At 38.7% G+C, this 25,658-nt stretch overlaps 1 protein-coding gene across 1 annotated transcript in view; it reads right to left on the bottom strand.

Moving 5' to 3' along the window:
* Positions 1 to 25,658, bottom strand: part of CFAP47 (cilia and flagella associated protein 47) — a 425,326-nt gene that overhangs the window by 264,014 nt on the left and 135,654 nt on the right. Inside the window, 3 exon segments of the mRNA XM_014462850.1 lie at positions 5,884 to 6,112; positions 7,989 to 8,111; positions 13,574 to 13,674. Coding sequence (XP_014318336.1) covers positions 5,884 to 6,112; positions 7,989 to 8,111; positions 13,574 to 13,674 — 453 coding nt within the window.

Below are 25,658 nucleotides of genomic sequence, written 5' to 3'. Positions count from 1 at the left end.
ACAAGAAAACCCGTCTTTTCCTAAAGTTACAAAAAATTTTTTTTTTTTTTCACAAATTATTTTTTAAAAAAAACCTCAATTAATTCTTGGCCCCAAATAAAACAATATTTAAAAAAATTTCAAAAGGGGGAGGGGGGTTCCCCCCCCGGGTTTTTTGGGGTCGGGCTTAAAGCCGGGGGGTCCCCCCGCGGGCACATTAGAATCACCTGGGAATCTTTTTAAAATCCTGATTTCTGGGCCTCATCTTCCAGAAATTCTGTTTCTTTGTTATGGAGTGGGGCCACAACATTAGTAACAAAGAAACAGAATTTCCGGAAGATGAGGCCTAGAAATCAGGATTTTAAAAAGATTCCCAGGTGATTCTAATGTGCAGCCAAGGTTGAGAACCACTGGTCTAAGTGGTGGCTACACATGTATTCACGTGTTTATAATTCTGTCTGTATGTTACATGGCAATAAAATTATCAAAATTAAAACAAACTTTAAACTCTGTAGTTTATAGATGTATGCTTGGGTGGCAAAACAAAACACAAGGAAATAATTAGCATAAAAGTTGGGTCAATAGTTTCATATCAGGTGTAGAAATTTGGTAGTGTTGTAATGGCCACAAGAGGCGTTGCAGGTGCCGGTAAAATCATACCTGCATAGGGGTTTGCTCTAGGTGCACATTGAGGGGTTGCATTTGGTCTTGAACTTTTTTCAATATGTGTTTTATTTCATGATTTAAAAAGTCAAGATGGAACACCTTGGGTTTTCAAAGTTCCTCTAGCATATGAATACTGAAATTAACTAATTAAAATTAATGTCCAGAGGTTTGTTAGAAGACAACATGTATGCCCATTGGGAGCACACATTATGTAAAAATGTGTCTTTTTAACTATCTACATACTTTGTATCAATTTAAAACTTGGTAAGTTTTAACCATATTCCTTCTCCCCTTTTTTAAGTATTAAGCTATTAAATGAGTTTAAGTTCCTTTTTCAATTATGAGAGTCTCCATACTTTGGAGATTGAAAATATGCTCAAGGAAAAGGCTGTGTACTTATGTCCAGGTGAAGGAACTGTCCACCACTTACCACAATCATCAGCAAGCAAGTAGTAAAATGGTTAAGAAAGGAAACTATTTTGAAAATAAAAATTATCAAATGTTTCATTATTCTTATAGTAGTGTGTAGAAGTGAAAATAACTCAATGAACTCAACTCTCATCAGTTATTATAACCACTTTATTTTAACACTTTGTCTCAAACTAAAGTTTTTGTTTGTTACTTTCTCAGACATGGTTGCAGTATGACTAGGCAGCCTACCCAGAAATGGTGACGATACTTTATGTTTATATTATTAAATTTATCAATGATCTTGCCAAAAGCTTAAAGTTGCAAAGAGAAGTGCATGTATATATCTGTTTAAATGTCAAAATTTCTTATATCAAGCTGGGGGGAATTCCTGCTAGGAAGAAGTATTATCAATAACATTTGGATAAGTGCTTTGATAGGATGGGTTTTAAATTTACCTTCCATTGCTAAATAGAAGAGTTGGTGAATATGGTTAATGAAATCAGAAATGTGTAACACTATTAACATAATTCCAATTTAATTTAATAAGAATAACTAACATTTACTGAATATTTATTAGGTCCTAAGTTCTGTTCTAATACAATTTAAAGGCATTACCTCTTTTAAATATCACAGCAACACTAGAAAGTATTATCATTATCTCCTTTTTAAAAATGAGGAAATGGAGGCATAGAGAAAATATTTTCCTTATTTTTATATGCTCTCATTATATTTGGTAAAACATTCCACTGATTAACTTGATTTATGGTAAGATTCTATATAGTTATACAAAATGAGAGTTTCTGGGATGGAATGTTCAAATTCTGGCTCTGCTGTCTATCAACTGAGTGACCTTGGGAAAATTACTTATTCTCTCTATGCCTCAGATTCTCATCAGTATAATGGTGATAACAATATTACCTACATCATAGGATAAAGAGTAAATGAATTATTACCCACAAAGCACATATAATAATTCCTGGACTTTTATTTCACAGTAAAAGTCCAAAATATATTAATCATTATTGTTAATAAAATATCATCATAAAATTATATTTAAAGAAATAAGGTAAATGGGGGGATAAGGACACATATGTAATAACTTAATCAATAAAGAAAAAAGAAAAAGAAGGTAAGAGAGATATTGCAAAGCAAGTTCAGAAGGGCATGGATTATTAGGCAGCAATAATGAAATCAATAATAGAAATGATAAGTCATTAAGTTAGAACTATAGGAAGATAAATGAAAGAGTAAAACTGCAGAAAATTATAAGGAAAGGCAACTTCCTGTTTAGGATAATAAACTAAACATATGTGCTTACCTTCTCTCTCTCTCAAAATATACCTGAAATGTCAGAAAAATTGGAGAAAGGGAATAAACCTGTAACAACACTGAAATTGGGGAAAGGATCATTATACAAGAAACTTTAAGAATATCTGTAAGACAGACAATGGATGGAATTGTATTGAAGAATAAATCAAAATGATGGATGGCATAGCAGTAAACCACAGGGGGAAAGGAAGCCATTTTCCTAAAGGACCATAAGAGAGGCATCAAGTTTAGAGTTGGCTTATACAGAGGGAGGAGGTAACCTATAGCATGGTAATAAGGATAATTAATAGAAATACTATATGTGGAAGAGATATTTGAGAAGGCATGCATCCATAACACAAACAATAGGGTATTATGAAATTAAAAGACAGAAAAGAGGAAAGAAGAAAGAGAGGGAGGGTGGAGAAAAGAAAGGAAGGAAGAAATAAAGAATAACACTGAATTCTTAGAAAACAAATCAAATTTTTTATAGAAGACTGAAAGAGGACATGAAGGTGATCTATAAGCATAAGGAAGTAAAAGATAGAAAAAGATGAAAAACAGAAAATATAATTGAGCAATATAAAGGATCAGTCATGCGGGTCCACGATCATTCTAAAAGGAGATTTAGGAACAGAAAATAGAGAAATAGCAGAAAAGAAATAGCAGAAAACAAACAATAAGTTTTCTAACTGAAAGGGCCTACTGAATGCCAAGTATCTATCCTACATAATAAAAGCCTAATATGCTAAGTGTCCGGTCGTCCAGTTGTACATTCAACCAATCAAAGCGTACTATGCTAATGATATGCTAAGCTGCTCAACCACTCGCTATGACATGCACTGACTACCAGGGGACAGACATTCAACTAGTTGAGCAGTTGCTATGATGTCCACTGACTACCAGGGGGCAGGCACTACAACTAATAGGTGAGCTTGCTGGTGGGGTCCGGCCGATCAGGAGTGAACAAGATGGGCTGGACATGCCCTGACGCCCTCCCGTGGTCCCTCCCCGGCTGGCCAATCTCCCACATCCCTCCCTGGCCCCGATCATGCATTAGTGGGGTCCCTCAGCCTGGCCTGTGCCCTCTCGCAATCCAGGACCCCTTGGGGATGTTGGAGAGCAGGTTTCAGCCTGATCCCACAGGCCAGGCCGAGGGACCCCACTGGTGCACGAATCCATGCCTCTTTTATATATATAAAACCCTAAGCGACCAGTCGACCGTTTGACCGGTCACTATGACATGCACTGACCACCAAGGGGCAGACACTCAATGCCGGAGTTGCCCCCTGGTGGTCAGTGCACTCCCACAGTGGGAGCTCCGCTCAGCTGACGAACAGGCACCAGACACCAGGCTCATGGTTGGCAAGTGCAGCTGTGCCAGTGCGAGCCTCTCCTGCCTCTGCAGGAGCACTACCAAGTGGAGGCAGCAGCAGGTGCAGCGGGGCCAGGATGAGCAGGAGGGGCCAGGAGGAGCGTGAGTGGCACGGTGCCCAGCCCGGGCTCAAGCTCCTCCCAGCCGCCTGCCGTTTCACACACTACTACATTCCTTGGGGGATGTCGGACTGCTGGGTTTCGTCCAACATCCCCAAGGGGTCCTGGATTGCGAGAGGGTGCAGGCCAGGCTGAGGGACCCTGCCAGTGCACGAATGCATGCACTGGGCCTCTAGTATTAAATGATATAAAATATTCTCATGCTCAGATTTTATTCCAGTGAACTACAGAATAGGAGATTAACAGAGAAATACAAATCCTAAAATAATTCTGGGAGAATGAAGACAGTACTAACAAATATGATATCAGTCTTATCAAAACCACTGAATAACTCCAGATGATATAGGAGATATTGAGGAAGAGGTTCAAACATTCATCACACATGTTTATACAAAGACCAATTTACATATATTTTCTCAATATTTGTCTTTTAATACTTAAAAAGGCACATCTTGCACATTGGCCTCATGAGTAGAAATTCTCGCTTTTAAGATAAAGTCCAGAGATCTATTGTTCCCATGTATTTATCTGTTATTGTTTTTTTAAAATATATTTTTATTGATTTCAGAGAGGAAGGGAGAGGGAGAGAGAGATAGAAACATCAATGATGGGAGAGAATCATTGATTGGCTGCCTCCTGCATGCCCCTACTGGGGATTAGCCCTCAACATGAGCATATGCCCTGACCAGGAATGAAACCATGACCTCTTGGTTCATAAGTCAACACTCAACCACTGAGCCACACTTGCCGGGCTCTCTGTTCTTTAAATAGGACAATGCAATCTCTATTTCCTGACATTGCCTGCACCAAATTGTGATATATGCCCAAGAATAATGTCAGCTGAGAAGACACCAAGGATAAGAGATGGCCTGGCCAGTATTGCTCAGTGATTGAGTATCGACCTATGAACCAGGAGGTCACTGTTCGATTCCTGGTCAGGGTACATGCCTGGGTTGTCCAGGTTACCAGGCTCAATGCCCATCAATGATTCCCTCTCCTCATTGATGTTTCTCTCACTCCTCTCTCTCCAAAATTAATAAAACCATATTTTTAAAAAAGATTTACTCAAAATAGACAATTTTCAGTAGAACAAACACAAAAGCAAAATACTGAAAAGTTATAACAGAATAGCTTCACTTAATTTCCTGGGATCAGATAATTTTATGATCAGGCTGTCAAATTTTCAGGTTATCTGCTGCATTCATTTTCTCTCACCATAAACAAATATGAAATATTAGTGAAATTATTCTATGTAGCTTACACTGTCCTATTAATTTAAAAAACACTGAAAAAGTTAAATTGAAATATAACTATAGACCCAATGTAACCTAGCTCACTCCTAAGTACAGAAGCAAAAATTATAATATAGATCTTCTAGCTAGATATTAGTACTTGACCCCATGGGGCCAGCAAGTTATATCAGTTCTGAGAAGGGAGTTCCAAGAGCTTGAGAACCACGACACCAGCAACATAAATAACAAGGGAGGTGCCTGACTTCCTATGTAAATTAACAACAGAATTAAGTGGCCTAATGTAACCGATGCAGTTTAACTATTTCAGACATGCTCAGTAATAAAAAAAAAACACCCATGAAGAGTGAGGTATTGTCAAAGAGGAGATAGTGTTGCAGAAATTGACACTTCCTGTTTACTAGTACCACTGTTTATCTGACTATAGTCTAGATCTAGGACTGATAGGTCATTTGTAGAGTCATGTGGAGTTTCCATTTTTTTCAAGAGATTTCCTACCCATAGACTCCCCTTTGTTTGACAAATGAGGGAACTGTGCTTCGGAGATTTTCATTGCTGCCTAAAATCATTGGATATTTAGAAGGAATAGAAATGTAAGTGTATACTAAAGAATTTATATTTGCATTTTTTAGCTTTCCTTAATAGTCTCCTTATAATTTATCAGTTAAGAATAAATTACTTAATAATGTATTTCACTTAAAACAACTCCAATTAATAGATTATATTTTATTATATGATAAAAAGCAAAGGATTTAGAGAATAATGCAACTGTCACCTTCTTATACTGTCTGGAACAGAAAGACAATGTGGTCCGTCAGGCCAGCCGAAGAGGCTGAACCAGGTCTGAACTGCATTTACAATTTTCTGAATGAAGTCATATGCCTTTGTTCCTGGATCAGGACAGAATTTCTTATTTTCCTCCTGCTTTTCCACTGATTTATCTCCTTTCTTCTTAGGCTTTTCACTTCTTGGGCTTTTCACTTTTCCAGGTGTTTCTTCTATTCCTAAAATTCACGTGTGTTTTTTTTGCAAAAAGGGTTATTTGACCATAGAGTAAAATATTCTGTCAGCTATTGCAATTTGTAGGTCGACAAATAGATCCCATTCTACAAATTATTCTATGCAATCAAAGAAGTCTGATCCAACTTACTGCTATCTATACTAATAAAAGGATAATATGCTAATTAGACTGGCTGTCTTCTGGACAAAGCCACAGCTGCTGCGAGGGCTGAGGGCCGGCAGCTGTGGCGGCTGGGAGGGCCGAGGGCCAGCGGTGTAGGAGAGGCCTCGGCACAGGCCAGTCCAGCGCCACGGGCCCCTTCCGCAGAGGCAGCAGGAGAGGGGGCTGTGCGGTCCGGTCCCAGTGCTGCTCCTTCTGCAGAGGCAGCCACAGAGGCAGCAGGACGGGCCTGGTCCCGGTGCCACGCCTCCGCAGAGGCTGGATGGGGTGCGACCTACAGTGCTTTAACCTCCCACAGACCTTTCCCTAGCTGGCCTGGCTCCAGATTGCCCCTCACACACCAGTGGGTAGGGGGCGGGGCTAGCGCTAAGCAGGGAGGGCGGAGGGCTGGTAGCCGTGGTGGCCAGCAGTAGCAACAGCAGCAAGGGGTGATGGGGTGGCACCTTCCCCTAATCGGCCTGGTCGCCTCACACAGAGGGAGGCCAGAGGCAGCAGCAGATGTGGGGTAATGGGGGCGGCACCTTCCCCTGATCAGCCCAGTTGCCTCCTGCAGAGGGAGGTCAGAATGCAGCTTAGGCCTGCTCCCCCCTCCCCCCCCCATCAGTAGGACATCCCCTGAGGGCTCCCAGACTGTGAGAGGGGGCAGGCTGGGCTGAAGAACTCCCCCTCCCCAGTGCACGAATTTTCATGCACCGGGCTCTAGTCTTAAAATAAAAAAGGAAAATCATTTATTTTTAAATTCCAACAGAAATACTTTAAAAATAGATGATTTACAATAAAAAACATTAAATTTTTTTCTTTCCATAACTGTATGGGAAAACACTCCTCAAAATGGAACCTTTCATTTTCAATTATATATGTAAAATATTTTAACAATTATTTGGTTTATTTGTTAGACAGAATTAAACCTTAGCTTAAAAACAGAAACAAAATACCAGCTTTAGATTCAAAGTGACTTTCTATCCAAGTGAAGCCCACTTCAATAAGCCAAAACATTTTGAGTTAATTCTTGAGAAATTTTCAATAATATAAAATGGTATGATCATACTTAAAAAAAAAAAACTGCCTATGTAAGGGCACAAACACAACTCATTCAAAAACCCCACAATAATTCATTTGGTTTGGTTCATTTAATAAAACAAAAAATTGTCAATACTACCCATATTCAGAGACAGGAATATTTAAATAGATACTTGCAAGTTTGCATATTTTTCTGTGCTCACCTCTTTCCAAGACAGGCAACATTAAATCCCAGCTAGGTAATTAGCAGACAAACCCCTAGTTAGACAGTTCCCAAACTGGGGTCAGAGGGTACCTGGGATGCCATAGCAAATTCACAGGGGCTTTGCAGGATATTTAGCATCTCAATTAACATTTGTTGGCTATCACATATACTACTACTCAGCGGTTTTTGGACCAAACCACTTAATAAACGGAACTTCCTAGCACATCCTTTGGCCTGTGGGAAAATGGCTGAGCTACTAAGTGTACTGTGAAGCAAAAACATTAGAGAATCTCTTCTTGAGACTATTGGTGAGAGCTCCCAAAGCAGATGACCCACTTAGAACTAACGACAAATTCATGATTTTCTTCTTGTATTTCTTATTCCCTGATAAAAACTAAAGCTTTAAATCACATAATATTAAAGAGATCATGTTACAGAATGGCTCTGAGTGGTACACTATATATTTGCCACATACCGATGAAGAATCTCTTTGCAGGATCAATCTCCTCACATTTAGATGGAGCAGGAGAAGATAATCCATCTTCTTCATAGGAAAGCGAAACATGTTTTGAAGTCTTCACAAGGCTGGGATCCTTATCTGCAAATGACACATTGCATCATAGTAAGCCAAACAAGCGTTTGGAAATTCATTATTGAATTTAATTTCAAATTACTGGACTTAAATATCATAATTTCATATATATAATACATAAATATGTATATATGTATATGTACATATACATATATATTATATATACACAGTACAAAATAAAAGAAATAAGCCTAAATGTCCATTATGTAAGATGTCAAGATGTCAAATGTCCAAGATGTAAGATGTCAAATAAGAAAAAAATAACATAAAAGGTGATATGGTTGTCTGAATCAATAAACTTTGCTTGATAAGGAAATTATTATGGTATATCAATGATTTTGGAGAATAAATAATGCTCAACTTTAGCATAAACTAGGATATGCAAAACATTTAAGTGTTTTTACACCAAAAGTTTTGAAATTGTGATATATGGTGCTCAAAAACAAATATAAAGAAAGTGTGTCACTAACAAATGTAATTTCTTCTCAGTTATTTTTCTGAAATGAAATCACTGCTCCCTTACGAGCTGACACCATTTTGCACAGCCTTCAATATCTATTCCAGTTAGAGTTGCTGTATATATGATAGAATTTGCGACCATGGTAATCTGAACCCAATCAAAGGCAATGCTGACCAAGGAAAAAGCAGTGATGTGACTTACGGTAGATTATGTATGTATGTGTGTATGTATGTATCTATCTATCTGTCTGTCCATCCATCCACATGTGTGTGTATGTATGTGTGTCTATAGATATACATATATTCATAATATAATTCTATCAGAAAAGCACAGCCTGTACAGTTACAAATATCTAATTTGAAAGCTTGATACTATAACTCTTGAGCTGTTAAACCATGAGTATATTATACAAGTTCTCTGCAACATATGTTTTTATTCATAAAATAAAACCAATGGTTCTGAGCTCATGAATCTGTTTTGAGAATTATTTTATGAGCAATAACACATACAAATATGCTAACATATACTATGTTCCTTCCACTTTTTCAGTACAAAGACAGTTTAGAATTTGCCAGAGAACCTTTATCCAGTAAGTGTGCATAGCTCCAGAATGCTACACAACTATAAACCACAGAAGTGAGTCTGAGGGAATTCAAGGATAGAATGAGTCATCGTGTATGCATTTGACAGTGTCTTTTCTACTTACCAACTCACTTATAAAAAGTTCCTACTTGGATACAAACCCACATCTGTACCCTTCAAATTATGTTAATGATTCTTATAATAGTTTTTATTTAGCATATTAGCTCTAACAAGTAAATCATACTGCTTTACTTTTGGATATACTTAATATGTTTTAAGATTTCACCTTTACCGACCATAATGTACTCTAGAGCACTGTAGCTACTAAGTGTGAAGCCTCTGAGGTCTCACAAATTTGGTTAGTATTCCCCGGGGCAAGTTGCTCAACCTTTTATGAGTCATTTTCCTAGTCTGTAGAGTGAGATTAATAAGAGTATTGAACTCAGAGTTGTTGAAAGGACTAAATGAAATAAATATAAGGCCTTTAGCAAAGCACCATATGCCTGAAAAGCACTAAATATATATTATAAATTATTATTATAAATACAGAATATCCCCCAAAATGTATATAAACAATGTCGGTAGGTTCTATTACATTTTGAAAATGAAATGTATTTTAATAAACACTGCCTTTATAATTATTCAAAGTGTATATACATTTTTGGGACACCATATATTTATAAAGATACATTAGAAGATTTAAGAATCATGATATCTTTCTAGAATAATAATTACCCAAATAAATGCAGTATTTTAACCAATACACTTCATACTCAATCATCCTGCAAACACAAAGTTATGATTTTTTTTTCTTTTAAAGAGATAGCAATATTTTGAATAATAATTCTTCATTATTTTGGGGAAGATATTATTAAAAGTATAAAAGAGTAATAAAACAATAAAATAATAAGTTATAATAGCAATAATAATGAAATAATAATAATATTTCCAGGTATTTATAGTCTCTGAGTCCTCAGAAAAGCCTTTTGAAATAAGCACATATTTTTAGTACACTGCTTCTCCCTCACCATGCACATTTTGTTCAATACAGATGTTTGAGGATATGAGAATTAGAGATAAATTCATATGGCAAGCCCTGGCCAGTGTTGCTTAGTGGTTGGGCATTGTTCCATGCACCAAGAGGTTGGCGGTTCTATTCCAGGTCAGGGCACATACCTGGGTTGCAGGCTTGATCCCTGGTATGGGATTGTGCAGGAGACAGCCAATGTTTTGCTCTCACATCGATGTTTCTCTCTCTTTCTCCCTTTCCCTTCCTCTCTCTCTAAAAGTCAATAAAAATACTGAAAAAAAATTTGGCAAAATGGTAGGTTAACTCACAAAATAGAATTTCCACCCAGGTCTATGCCTTCATCCATTGCTCCTTCTATGGTGTGTTATCTAAAATGTCTGCCCAGTATATTAGAAAAATATAAAAAAGTAACATCAGGACTAGGCAGAGAGAGAAAATAGTCAATAGTAGAAACTGCTGCTGAATAGTGAAGGTACAACAGTGTCATGGAAGAACACTTTCTTCCTCACCCCGGACATTTCCTTCCTGTTGAAGGAGCTGAGGTACTCTAAAAGCCTACCTTCCTTTGCTATTTTTTCTCCCTCTCCCTGAGAAATTGAGTGGTTCATCTGATTGGTAAGTTTGGAAAGACTAAATCAAGCATGTGTGGCCTGAATTCACCCTTTTCCCTTTGGGAATGAGCCAGTTCCCTGAGAGAATGTCATCTCCTTTCCTCCCAGTTGTCATCCTGCACACTCCCGCAAAGCAGCTAAGAGGGAGGCAGAAGTTGAAGGGCAGGAGTAAGCCAGGTTAGTTGATCATCAAGATCATCAATGGCCTAAGTCAGGAGAGAGTCTTGCCTCTGAGCTTTGTGATGAAGAGATAATGTGTTCTGATGCATGCATAGAGTGTTCCTGCCTGATGGTCTCTATTTCTTCTGTAAAGTCAGAGAAAAGGTCATTTCCTGTGACTGAGGAAGAACAGTATTGAGTGTTTCATAGAATGATAAACATTTGAAGAAGCAACTGAAGAATATGAGAAAATTTGTTAAAAACACAGAAAAGACCTCCAACTCATTACTGAAACTTAAGGCCTTGACAATCTATTATACAGAGGGAATTTTTCCCATTCTCCATCCTTTCTCATCCCCTTAGATTTACTCCATCCATCATTCTCTTCTGTGCCTTGTATTTCACATCTCTCCCAGCTCAGCAGTTTCTCATCCAATTGTTTTTATATTTTCTCAACATTTCCTCTGCAGTAACTCCCAGTGAGTCTACTGACCACTCTCCTTCTTGCCGGAAGCCGGTCCATCCTTGCTGCTTGACACAGTCGCTGCAGGGAAAAAACATCTGTACAGTATATGTTTCAAGGGACCTGGCATATATGCTATACTGTTCTTAATATGTTTGCTCCCCTTCTTAGAGCTATGTGTTTTAACCAAGGTCACCTCTCCAAGAAAGCTTGTTTCCCCAGGTGGGGATTTTTTCCCTGGAGTTAGGGATTAACAGGACTAAGGAAGAGAATAAATCAGTGAAACCCCCTAGTGTTACAGAAATACCATGTACTACTTATGAAGAACTTGGACTAAGACTGTTGGCAATAAATTTGGGACTTGTTGGGCCCACATCCCCAGGGGTCTGCCCACCAGGGAAAGCACCAAAGCCTATACCCCTGGAAACCCACCGACACAGGGCAGTCCCAGGGAAGGCAAGCAGCGAGGCTGGGAGGACATAACCTTTACTGGGTAGGATAATCTCCTTCAGTCACTTCCTTGTAGCTTATTAGTAGAGCAGTGACCTTGAAATAGCCCTTATAATGGAACACAGAGATTAACCTAGACAGGATTAAACTCAACAGAACTAGATTAACAAACACCCTATCCTTTAGAATAGAATGGATAGGATTAAAATCAACTGGTATAAATACAGATGTAATAGGACAATAAAGACTGAACCTGACTGGAGAACCTGGCTAGAACCTGGCTAGAGAACCTGGCTGGAGAACCAACTATGCTGATCAACTGAACGCTGTCTCCGTGTCATTCCTTCTTCACCGACTCCATCCACACCTTTGGGAACCCCTGGACCTGCTGGGGTTGGACCCCAACACCTTCTCAGTCTGATTCATTTTGCATCCCAACAATTGTTCCCTTTCCAAATCACTGATATTCAAAATCACAGATGGTTCCCACTATAAGAGAATAAACGGAGTAGTGGTGTGGCTCTGCCCCTACAGTGCCTGCCTTATATTTCCTATCACACCCCAATGATTTTGCTATATAGTCCTTTGCCTCAATCATCCTGTTCAAGATCATTATTTGTGAAGATCTACACAAACGTCATCTCTTCTATAAAGTCACCCTAGACCAACATCTGCATTAACCTCTGCACCACCCTCACATTCCTAATATTTCAATTCACTCATGCACTCAGCTCTTAATTCTATCCTGTTTGTATTAATTTATTTATGTACCCCTCACTAAATTGTCAACTTTTGGAATTAAGAGTCACTATCTGCCCTAGCCGGTTTTGATCAGTGGATAGAGCATCAGCCTGCGGACCAAAGGGTCTCTGGTTTGATTCTGGTCAAGGGCACATAACTAGGTTGCAGGGTCCTCCCCGGCCTGGGCAGTGGTCAGGGCTCGTGCAGGAGGCTATCAGTTGATGTGTTTCTCTCACATCGATATTTCTCTCGTCTACCCCTCTCTCTTCCACTGTCTCTAAAAATCAATGGAGCCCTAGCTGGTTTGGCTTAGTGGATAGAGTGTCGGCCTGTGGACTGAAAGGTCCCGGGTTCAATTTTGGTCAAGGGCACATGCCTGGTTTGTGGGCTCGATCCCTAGTGGGGGGCATGCAGGAGGCAGCCAATCAATGATTCTCTCTCATCATTGATGTGTCTATCTCTCTCTCCCTCTCCCTTCCTAAAATCAATAAAAAATATTTTTTTAAAAATCAGTGGAAAATATCCTCAAGTGAGGATAAAAAAAAGAGAAAGAGAGAAACACTGCCATATTCAACTCTCAATACTAAACATGGCTCCTGGTAATAGCAGGAGTTTATTAAACATGCGTTAATTTTCATTTTTTTATTTTCTTTTTTAAAATATGTTTTTATTGATTTTTCTGAGAGAGGGGAAGGGAGAGGGAGAAAGAAAGAGAAACATTGATGTGTGAAACATTGATCATTTGCCTCCCCTATAGATCCCGACCAGGGACCTAACCTGCAACCGGGGCATATGCCCTGGCTGGGAATCGAACTGGTGACCTTTTGGTGTATGGGATGATGCCCAACCAAGTAAGCCACAACAGCCAGGATAATATCTGTTAATATTTAAAGTCACTTTCCTTCTAGATGTTAGCCTTGGGTAACAAGAACCGATACAGTGATAGAGAGAAAACAGTCACATGCAACTTACCATTCCTTACAGTAATGTTTTCCTCATCAATATGAAATGCCAGATATGGGTAAGTAGTAAGAATGCAGCTTTCTGCTGTTGCAATAACTGGAAGTGAAAACCTAAAAATGAAAATATTGCATTTCAATAAAATAAAATGTCCAGATGCAGTAAATGCACTAAAATACTTTAAATATCCTGGATACCTTTAAGAGTCAAGACATGAATCAGTTATTATTTTTCTTTCTACCTACTTTGCTTTTCTTAACCACCTACCATACCTATTTTAATGGTTTAAATTTTTTTTACTTTTAAGCTTCTAACAGAGAAGGTAAAGTTCATGTCTAGTGTGCTCTACAACACAGCCGGTAACTATTCAGGTTCATAATGAGATTCAAGAAATGTTAAGAGTTGAAGGAGCCTAAGAGTTCATTTATATAACTTCTTCTTCTATAACATCCCTGACAAATGGTGTCTAGTCTCCGATGACACTAGTAGGGAGATACTACTAGAGTGACACTCACGACTCGGAGACGACCCATTTTCTATCTGGAGAGCTGTAGCTGGAGACATTCTGTTTCCGAACAACAAGGAACAAAATCTACCATCTAACTCCCATTACATTTCTTCAAATATTTAAACACAGTATATCTTCTCTAAGGTTTCTCTTCGTAAGATTGCCAACATTTAGAATGGTCAAGGATTATTTCAACTGCAATGTCGTCAAATAGTTCTCAAACTGTTTAACTTGTTTAGATGAATTTTTGTTTTGTGTTTGTCCTACTTTAACTGTGTCTGATAACTGAAACAATACTGCAAAAGTTATTAAACCAGTGGAGAGTACTATTACCTTCTATAACCTGCACTCTAGTTTGTGAAAGCATTGTGAAAGTGCCTTATTATTTTTACCAGCCACAAAACACTCAGGGTATATTGGGCCTAACTTATGTAACAACTCTATCTTGTTCAACTGATTTTCCATAGAAGTACTATATTTAATACCTTACCACTGTTACATTGCCTTATTGGTTTCAGTTCTGCATTACAATAGTATATCAAGATAATTTTACACTTGAATCAGTCATGTACACACACACACACACACACACACGCATACACACATATCACACACCATATATCTTCCTCCACATCTGAACAGCCATCACTGCCTGAGTCCTATTTGATCATTCTCCACACTACTGGATTCTAGATATGAACCTACTATATGCTAGAAAAGGTAAAACCAACAGAAATCTAAGTTAGAAAAAAAGTCAAGTAAGAACATTATGTCTGCAGTAGAGAATAACCAATAAAATGCAAATTATATTTTTACAAACCATAATTTTTATATTGAATCGCATGTTGACCACATATAATTCATTAAATAAGGTGTGCAAAGTCTCATCATTCATCTCTCTGGCCATTAGCTGGTGAAGAATTAATACTCTAATTACACATCTCTAATTCTGTCACTATTAATAGTGAAGATTTAAGAGACTCTTTGCTTGTCATCCCAAATCACTTTAGGGATGAAACTTTGAAGCTTCATGTTAATTCTATGTGATGAATGGCCTGGTAATTACAGTATTTTATCATTTTCCAACAGTGTATGAAGTACAGTGATGGCCTATCAACAATATGTCAAACACCATGAGAAATATTATGATATTATTTATATCTTTCTCATTTTAACCTAGGCTCTCCTCCCTGGCTGTACTATATAAAGGCAGATCTTACATTCTAAAAGCAGTGCTATTGAACATGGTTTGAATTCATAGAGAGTTAAGCACAGCAAAAAGAAGGGGCACGGCTGCAGGATATAGCATTGGAAGCTTTCTCTTTAGCCTTAATATGCTTTTCTGTTCAAACCTTTCTCCACAAAACAGCTAGAAAATTATAAAATTACATGTTGGAAAAACTGGCAGTGGCTATGAAGAATTGCAGAAGAGCTTATAGCTGACACTACTTTGGATTAATGATCTAGATTTCTATTTACAGGACTGAAAAAAGTGAGAAATGGAAGAAAAAAATATCTGGGTCAACCCTTTGAAAGTGCTTCTCATTGTAAAAACCCATCATCTCCACCATCACTAGCAAAAACAAGTGTTTATGGCCATCCACACAGTATTTATTTTTTTAAAAATATATTTTATTGATTTTTTACAGAGAGGAAGGGAGAGGGATAGAGAGTCAGAAACATCGATGAGAGAGAAACATCGATCAGCTGCCTCCTGCACACCCTCTACTGGGGATGTGCCTGCAACCAAGGTACATGCCCTTGACCGGAATCGAACCTGGGACCTTTAAGTCCGCAGGCCAATGCTCTATCCACTAAGCCAAACCGGTTAGGGCTCCACACAGTATTTAAATAGAGACTTACAAATCCTATATAATAAAACCCTAATATGCAAACAGACCGAACAGCAGAATGACCGGCAGGATGACCGATCGCTATGATGTGCACTGACCACCAGGGGGGAAAAGCTCAGTGCAGGAGCTGCCCCCTGGTGGTCAGTGCACTCCCACAGGGGGAGGGCCACTCAGCCAGAAGCCGGGCTCATGGCTGGCAAGCGCAGTGGCGGTGGCGGGAGTCTCTCCCACCTCTGCAGCAGCACTAAGGAGCAGGGAGCAGGTGGGCAGTAAGGAGTGAGGGGTCTCGGACTGTGAGAGGGATCCCAAACTGTGACAGGGATGTCCGCTGCCTAAGTCAGCAGGTGGACATCCCCTGAGGGGTCCCAGACTGCGAGAGGATGCAGGCTGGGCTGAGGGACGCCCCCCCTCGCAGTGCACAAATTTCATACACTGGGCCTCTAGTAATAGAATAACTTGGTTGACTGTATTTGTTTTAGGGGATTTTATTACACAAAACAAACATCCTTGGGGAAGCTTTCCAAAGCAGCTAATCCACACCTATTCACAATGTTTCTCAATTCAATAATTGCTAGCAAAATAATTCTCATGTAACTTTACACACAAAAGGTTAAATTGAAATGTTTATTTAAATACTGAATGTTTACTATAGCTAGCACATTTATGGAAGTTAGGTCAATCAATGGAATTTAATCTAATGCTGTAATGTGTATTTGTGACAATCAAGGGCATCCATGATGTGGCCAGACCAGAATATCTCATCACAAGTGAGGACATTAAATGTCATTTTGTTAATCAGCAATAAAGTTACAGAGTTTTATTTATTTTTAATAGATCAAAATAGACTGAAAACATTCTTCATGATACTGTGATTCTCACCCATTTGTTTTTCAATATTCTTTCTTGAGTGGACGGAAAAGGAGTAAAGTTATAGCTGCTTTTGTGGGCATTGCAATAACCCATAATATGTTATCTGCAGTCCATAAAGACACAGTTACTTATGAACATTAATAATTCTGGCAAATATGTGGCTATTAACCAATTTAGTGACCTTTAAAAGAGTTTAGGCTTGATTGAAATGTGCATAAATCCACAGACATATGTTTCACATGTGAATGTATTTCATTGATCTGTATCACAGCAAAGAAAGGTAAGGGCAGAGAATTCTTCCTTAGACACATGAGAAATCGATAGATAGTCATCAAGTCTAGAAATATATGTCCATTGCACATTATTTTATACACATATCAATTCTTTTTACAAGAAACATCTCATTTTTAGTCTGCCCAACAACCTGGAAATAATTCTGTAATCAATGTAAACCATTTTTTAAATCTCAAAATCTCTCTTTAGGGGCTCTTTCACAATTTTAAATCACTAATGCTGCTTAATATGTGTGTGTGTGGAAATTATATATATATATATATATATATATATATATATATATATATATATATATATATATATATAAAATTTTTAACTCAGCATTCTTATGAGGAAATACTATAGTTGTTAGCACAGTTTAAAGTAGGGTTTCCAGGGAGGAATTGTAGCAGCCGACTGCGTGGGCATGTAACTTTAGGAGCTCTGTGAGGACCAGCCTTCAGGCAGGTGCCTGGAGAGATTGGGGGTGAAGAGAAGAAAAAGGAGGAAAAGCCCTATCTGGATTGGCTCAGTGGATAGAGTGTCAGCCTGTGGACTGAAAGGTCCCAGGTTTGATTCCAGCTGAGGGTACATGCCCAGAGTTACAGGCTCGATCCCCAGTAGGGGGCGTGCAAGAGGCAGTCAATCGATGATTCTCTCTCATCATTGATGTTTCTATCTTTCCCTCTCTCTTCCTCTCTGAATTCAATAGAAATATATATTTTTTAAAAAAAGAGAAAAATGAGGAAAAGAGAGAAATCACATCATCGATGGTTAACTTTTCTTTTTTTGCAACCTGCTATGATTTTAATAGTCTCAGAAGACAGGGTAAATATTATCTTGGAATTCCCTTTCTGTGCTTTTGCAGTTTCTTTACAAATTTTAAACACCCCCATTTCGCTACAAGCGAATGAGAAAATCACAATTATTAGTATTATTTTGTATATAGTTAATTATGATTCACAGGTATCATATGTTTTGGTTAAATATAAACAAACATTCTACTTTGGAAAAGACAGTGCTACAATCCTGAGACTTGGTTTAAAAGATCTACCATGAAAATAATGTTCTTCATAGAATGAAGGTATCTTTATAGCCTTCCATGGGGCTAGGTAAGGAATAAGGAACAGATGCTTATGTCAGAACAAAGCATGGCCCCTTAAGAATTCTACTCCCCGCTCACTACCTATTCTACCTACACATACAATACCAAGAAAGGTGGAAAAATACATTGTGTTATGAAAAAGCCAGTCCCCCAAAATACAACAAATGTTTTGGGCCAATATTCTAACACTGCCTTCAGTTATGATCATTAGATGATTATTAAAATACTCTTGAGATTTCCCTTTCAGTGGCCACAATGCTAAAATTCTAGATGGCTCATTTGCAGCAGGTCTGTGCTAAGAATGGTCTCCAAAAGATGAATACGTCCTAAATACTGCTCTCCTTAATATATAAGGGGAGCTTTGAATACCTCAAAAGTTGCTTCTAGCTCAGGGGTGGGCAAACTTTTTGACTCGAGGGCCACAATGGATTCTTAAACTAGACCGGAGGGCCGGAACAAAAGCATGGATGGAGTGTTTGTGTGAACTAATATAAATTCAAAGTAAACATCATTACATAAAAGGGTACGGTCTTTTTTTTTTTTTAGTTTTATTCATTTCAAACGGGCCAGATCCGGTCCGCAGGCCGTGGTTTGCCCACGGCTGTTCTAGCTATATGGCAGTGTCCCTTAGAGGTTCTTGACTCACTTTACTTATTTTCAAACTAGAGGCCCGGTGACGAAATTCCTGCACAGGTAGGGTCTCTAGGCCTGGCCGGCGATCAGGGTCGATCTGTGGGGTGACCAGCGGGGTGATGGGGGTGCGGCTGGCACCCGCTTTGGCTGGCCTGATGCCGCACACTTGCCAGCCCCGCCCCCTGCTGCCGACACTGGTCTGGGCCTGCAGGCTGGGGGCAGCTCCTGCGTTGAGCGTCTGCCCCCGGGTGGTCAGTGCGCATCATAGCGACTGGTCGTTCTGCTGTTCGGTTGATTTGCATATTAGGGTTTTATTATATAGGATATCCTAGGAAGACTCATAAAGAGCAGATATTAATTTACATTAGAGTTACTAAGGTCGTGTTGCCAATCTGAATACTCTAGCACACACATGGTTGGACTCTGGATCTGATTCATGTTCTGCTAATCTCCATTACGTTATATGGGTTCCTACCCTTCCCAAAATAGTATGGTGTCTGGAAGGAGCATGTTAAAAATACTTTTAAAAACAATAGAAATAGCCCAGCCAGTCTATGGTTGAGTGTCAACCTATGAACCGGGAGGTCAGGGTTCAATTCCCACATCAGGGCACATGCCTGCGTTGTGTACTTGATCCCTGGTGGGGAGCATGCAAGAGGCGGCCGATCAATGATTCTCCTTCATCATTGATGTTTCTCTCTCCCTCTCATTTCCTCTCTCTGAAATCAATAAAAATCATTTTAAAAAAATAATAATAGAAACAGACCCCAATTTGAGTACCCTACACAATTATGTACTGAGAAAAACATTTCTCTTCATTTTGTTTTTAGGTATTAAATTCTTTTAAAAATAATATTTCAATTTAAGTGCTTGCCCTATTATTTTAATGAGAGTAAGCATAGTATGTTTTATTATGTATCAAAATGTTTTTGAATCCATAACAAGGTTGATAAATGCTACCCTATATAGAAAACAGTGATATAATTCTTAAACAATAAATCTACTTGCTTTTCCTTTCCTTTGCTTTAACTCTCATTCTTATGCTTTAAATTCACTAATCAAGAGTCAACATGTGAAACCCTAGGTATCCCATCCTTGACCCCAATAAAGAAAGAAACCCAGGCGCTCTCTCTCTCTCTCTCTCTCTCTCTCTCTCTCTCTCTCTGCAACCTCACTGTGCAGCTCCAGGTGGCCTCAGGCTTGTCTTTTACCCTCCTGGACTTTCAGTAATAAACCTTGCTTTTCAAAGTTCCCCATAGCTGTTATTGAGGTGCATTTTGCAATCATAACAAAAACTGCAAGGGCCAGTCCAGGCATAACAATGGCTCTGAAAGGGAAAATATCTTTGGGGCTGTCACAAGTAGTATAGCCCAGGTGAGTGTCCCATGCATTTCTCAGCAATAGCATCACTATATATAGGCTGAGACCCATCCAAAACAAAATAGTGTAGGATTCTTAGAACTCTGGCTATGATAGGCATTAATCCTTTAGTTAATAGATTCTGAGTGGGTTTAAGGTCCAGAAGGAGTGCTTGAGGCAGGTCAGGCAAAAGGTCTGAGGACTGAGTATTTCGTGGCTGGTTATCAATTGGCAAAGAAAACCTCAGAGGGAGGTAGGGGAGGGTGGGGGTAAGGTGAAGAGATCAACCAAAGGACTTGTATACATGCATATAAGCCTAACCAATGGGCACAGACACCAGGGGGTGGGCGATGGGGGGATAAGGACACATATGTAATACCTTAATCAATAAAGAAAATAAATTTTGAAAAAGAAATATTTCAAGATTGTATACCCTGGCAAGGATATAGCACTGTGTGGCAGCTAATGAGCAGCCCTGACTTTAGTTCACCCTCATCTACCAAACATGCCTGTACTATTCTTACTGTACACTTCTAATTGATCTCTCATTTAGAACATAGTATGTAGTTTAACTTGCATTAAAACATCAAAATCTTCCTATTCATAGTGGATTATATGCTATATAACAAATCAAAACTTAAAAGTAATTTCATTGTTTTCTTACCAAACCGACCATGTTATAGTAATAAAATCCTAGGACTTGAACAGTTAAAGGGAAGCAAAGTTATATGATAGAGATAATGGGACTTGATCTCAAATCTAGGTTCTTTCACTCTATAGTTGGTGAGAGTCCAAAAGACAAAAAAACACAGTAGTACTTCAATTTTCTCTGCTGTAAATTTGGAATTATACTTTACAATGTAAACCTCTTAACTGGATTAAGGAAGATAAAATATCAGTAAACTAAACCAAACCTATTCTAAAAGAAAGTTGGGTATACAGTCCAAGGATCCTCACAGCAACAATTTTCTTTCTTTTTTTAAAATATATTTTTATTTATTTCAGAGAGGAAGAGAGAGGGAGAGACAGAAACATCAATGATGAAAGAATCATTCATTGGCTGCCTCCTGCACACCCCACACTGGGGATCAAGCCCACAACCCGGGCATGTGCCCTTGACCAGAATCGAACCCGGGATCCTTCAGTCCGCAGGCTGATGCTCTATCCACTGAGCCAAACTGGCTAGGATATTTTTCTAGTAGTTATATTTCCTGCCAAATATTTAACAGTGTTCCACTGTTTAATCTATTCCCTTTTGATGGTATTTTCCCTTATTTAGTCTTTTTAGGTCCAGTGTTTCACAAACTTTACTGTGCACCAAGTCACCTGGGAATAGTTTTAAAATCCAGATGCTACTGATTCCTTAGATTGGGACTGGGACTGGAAATTCTGCCTTTCAAACATGCTCAAAGTCTGTGCCAGGGCTAGCAACCTCAGCATTGAATGGGAACTTGTTAGATTTGCAAAAGTGCAGGTCCTACCCAGGATTTACTCATCCAGGAACTCTGGGGGTGTGGCTTGGAATCTGTTGCAACCAGCCCTCCAGGTGAGTCCTCTGCAGGGGAAAGTTTAAGAACCACTGTTCTGGAGCCAGGGTTCTCAACACTGTGTTCCCATTTGAATCAAACAAGGAGCTTTTCAAATTTGCAATGCCTACCTCGGTCACCCTACAGACAAATTATATCCTAGTCCAGTGGTCGGCAAACTCATTACTCAACAGAGCCAAATATCAACAGTACAACGACTGAAATTTCTTTTGAGAGCCACATTTTTTAAAGTTAAACTATATAGGTAGGTACAGTGTTACTAACTTAATTAGGGTACTCCTAAGGCTTAGGAAGAGCCACACTCAAGGGGCCAAAGAGCCGCATGTGGCTCGCGAGCCGCAGTTTGCCAACCACTGTACCTAGTCTATGAATTGGACTGAGGCATGTGTATGTTTTAACATTCCCAGGTAATTTCAGTATACAGCCACAAGAACCACAGCTCTAAAGAGAAAGCAGCTGATATTTGAATAGCACCCCATATCTATTTGATAAATGAGTCATTTGGATTTCTTTCATTTCGCTTAAATTTTAATTTCCAATTACTCATGTTAGCTCTCTTATGAAACAGCGGATTTTTTCATTTATTGTAAAGTTATTCAAATTAAATTTGAGTACTAAAAACCTAGATAAGATATAAATAGTTTTGAGTATAATGGATATGTGTTAAATACTTGTGAACTGAAAAAAAAAATGTATGGAGGATCTCAGAGCTTTGGAATGCCACATTCCTAATTATGCACTCTCAATTTTGTTTGCAGCTTGACAGAGGCACTGTTAACTCAAGCTAACCTCCTGATAACCTTAAACATTCAGTTGAAATCAACTCATTGGAAAATATTAAACTGTCTTTGGCAATCTTAGAATTTCTATGAAATAAATCAACCAAAGCCATAACTTTCATATTTTTGCAAGGTCTAGGTAAAGTACTAGTCAGATAGTAAACATAAAGCAAGAGCAAGTGGCAAGACTTCGTTCTCATAATTACAAGTTCCTTCAAGATATAATATTTTATTCTCTTCAACCTAGAGTGAAAAATGCGATACAAAATAGGGGATTACAACACTTTAGCAACTCTTAATCAATAGATCCATGTCTAACATGGAATCTTCAGTAATATGTGTGATCTCTGTGTGAATTCCCACATAATATACCTATGTAAACATAAAAACAAATATCAACTCTGAAACACAATGTAAATGATTTGGAGATTATCAAAAGCAATTACACCCTCATGACAACGGAATTCCTGCCCCTACATTGTAACCTTATATACCAAAAAGTAAAAATAAGAAAAGTCAGAAAGAAAAAAGCTGTTGAATAAGACCACAAAACCATAATTTAACCTAGAATAGAAGTTGTTTCATAAAGCAGCAATGAGAGGAATTACATTTTACTATTGTATTCCTTGACTCCCTCAAAAACCATTCTTCATATTATTTCAACTATTTTATTAACAAACACAAAAATCCCTCATAAGCCATCCATGTCTAAATTAAGATATATTTTGTTTCAATAATAAGAACATTTCTTAAATTTTTGTAGGAAAAGAAAATATTTTAATTTTTTATAAGAAAAATACCCTGACCGGATTGGCTCAGTGGATAGAGCGTCGGCCTGCGGACTCAAGGGTCCCAGGTTCGATTCCAGTCAAGGGCATATACCTTGGTTGCGGGCACATCCCCAATGGGGGGTGTGCAGGATGCAGCTAATCGATGTCTCTATCTCATCGATGTTTCTAACTCTCTATCCCTCTCCCTTCCTCTCTGTAAAAAATCAATAAAAATTTTTTAAAAAAGAAATATGCATTTTCCACTTTGAAATCTTATTGATGTGAAATGTATAATTTCAAAAAAGTACTTTAGTGGTTGTTTTGTTACTGGGATTTCGTTTTAATACATTGATTTGAAGCCTTTTGCAAGCAATATTAATTTAAAACATCTAAAAGAGTTGTATGATATCTTATAAGTACTTATATATAATCAATTTATTTTTAAGTAAAAATCCTCTTCTGTAGGTTTGACTGGCGGTAGTTGTAACACAGGCTTTTTTAGTGAAACTATAAACATTCACTTATTTATGCTGTATCATGGAAATAATTTATGAGATTTTGCCTCATTGATAAACTAATCTACACTAAAAAAAGACAAAGATGCTAATTGACCATACCTTCGCTATGCCCATCAGCCAATCAGAAAAGTGTGCAAATTAACCCAACAAAGATGGCCGTTAAATTTGCATACTGCAGGTGGGGCAGGACAACGAAATCCGCCGCCCACCTGCTGCCATCCGGGCCTCCTGTGTGCGGCCCAGGGCGGCAGGGTGTAGAAGCGCAATCCGCCGCCCGCCCCCCCGCCATCCAGGCCTCCCATGTGCGACCTGGGGCAGTGGGGTGGGGAAGCACTATCCGCCACCAGCCCTGCCACCATCCGGGCCTGCCATCTGCCACCCGGGGAGTGGGCCTAAGCCAGCAGGTGGTTATCTCCCGAGGGGTCCCAGACCGTGAGAGGGCACAAGTCCGGCTGAGGGACAACCCCCCCCCGCCACTGCACAAATTTTTGTGCACCAGGCCTCTAGTATATCCATAAAAATAAAAAAATAACCCAGTTTTTTGGGGGTAGACTTTAATTACTACCATTACTATATGTCAAACATAGAATCTTCATTAATATGTGCGTGTGTGTGTGTATGTATGAGTGTGTGAGAGAAAGACAGACAGACATGCAAAGGAGCAGAAGAGAAAAATATACCATTCCTTTTTCTTATTCTTTGGAAAGTTTGTATATGAAATATGACAGTGTTACTCTCAAAAAAGTATAGCTACAGTAAATTTTTCCAAATGATTCTAAACAATCTAAATAATGTTAAAATAAGGTGATTAAGTGCCTAATCTTTGGAAACAAAACTTCAGTTCAAATTCCTGGCTCCTCCACTTAACATCTGAGTGAACTTGGACAAACTGTATCATACTATGGGCCTTAGATTCCCCTTCTGTAACATAGAGATGAAGATCTAAAAACATCCACCTTCCAGGCTGCCTTGTGGATTCCATGATATCTAGACTAGGACTGAGGACCTGACCTGTGTTAAGTAATAGCTGTTTACCTCCTGCTTCCTGTATTTATCTAAGCTTTCATTTCCATAATCAATCCTGGTATCCCCCTATGCCTCAATCATGGACACCAAAGCAAAACATGCAAGACTGCCATCATCTCCTACTGCTGTCCTTTCAACGTCATCTCTCAGTCCTGCACTGCCGGTAACCATCAAACCCCAAAATTATCTTGCAAAAATGAGACTTCTTCAGCCTACAAACCTAGTTTTGTTTTGTTTTTGTTTTTGCTTTTGTTTGTTTGTTTTTTTACCACTTGTAATACTCTGCCCATATCAATAACACTCTTCAGATTTGGGGGGAATTGTAAAACACAAGCAGGGTGTGCAAGCATGAGCTGAGGGCACATGAGTGTGGAGCGGACCATTATCAATGGCAGAAGACATATTAGCAGGTACAATAGTGACTATAATTTATAGTTTGTGCCAGTTCAGCCAATCCAAATATGACAAAGTCTAAAGAAGGAAACAAAATTAAAAGCCAAACATGTTAATCCCCAAGGGACCTGCAGTATGGAATGGCCATATATAAGAAAAAGAAAGCAAAGGAATGAGTGTTTTATTCTTTACTGAACCAATGTACTTCCATATGGACAAAGGGATGCAAAAAAAGGCTTCCATTGAGGATAAACACTGGCCAACATAATTTGTCCTTTCAGATTTTACTCAGAAGCCTATGCAGCCTTCCCAGATTCTCCCACCACCCAGGACATTATTAGTAATTCCTTTTGCATTACATACTCAATTTACTTCTACGGGCACCAAATCTATAATAATAAAAGTGTGATATGCTAATTAGACTGGACAGCCGAACGACCTTCCAGACATCATTCCGGACAAA

This window comes from Myotis lucifugus, unplaced genomic scaffold (genome assembly GCF_000147115.1).
Source record: "Myotis lucifugus unplaced genomic scaffold, Myoluc2.0 scaffold_192, whole genome shotgun sequence".
In the NCBI taxonomy this organism is placed as follows: domain Eukaryota; kingdom Metazoa; phylum Chordata; class Mammalia; order Chiroptera; family Vespertilionidae; genus Myotis; species Myotis lucifugus.
The sequence above is the reverse complement of the archived record's forward strand: the minus strand, read 5'-3'. Positions and strand labels throughout refer to the sequence as shown.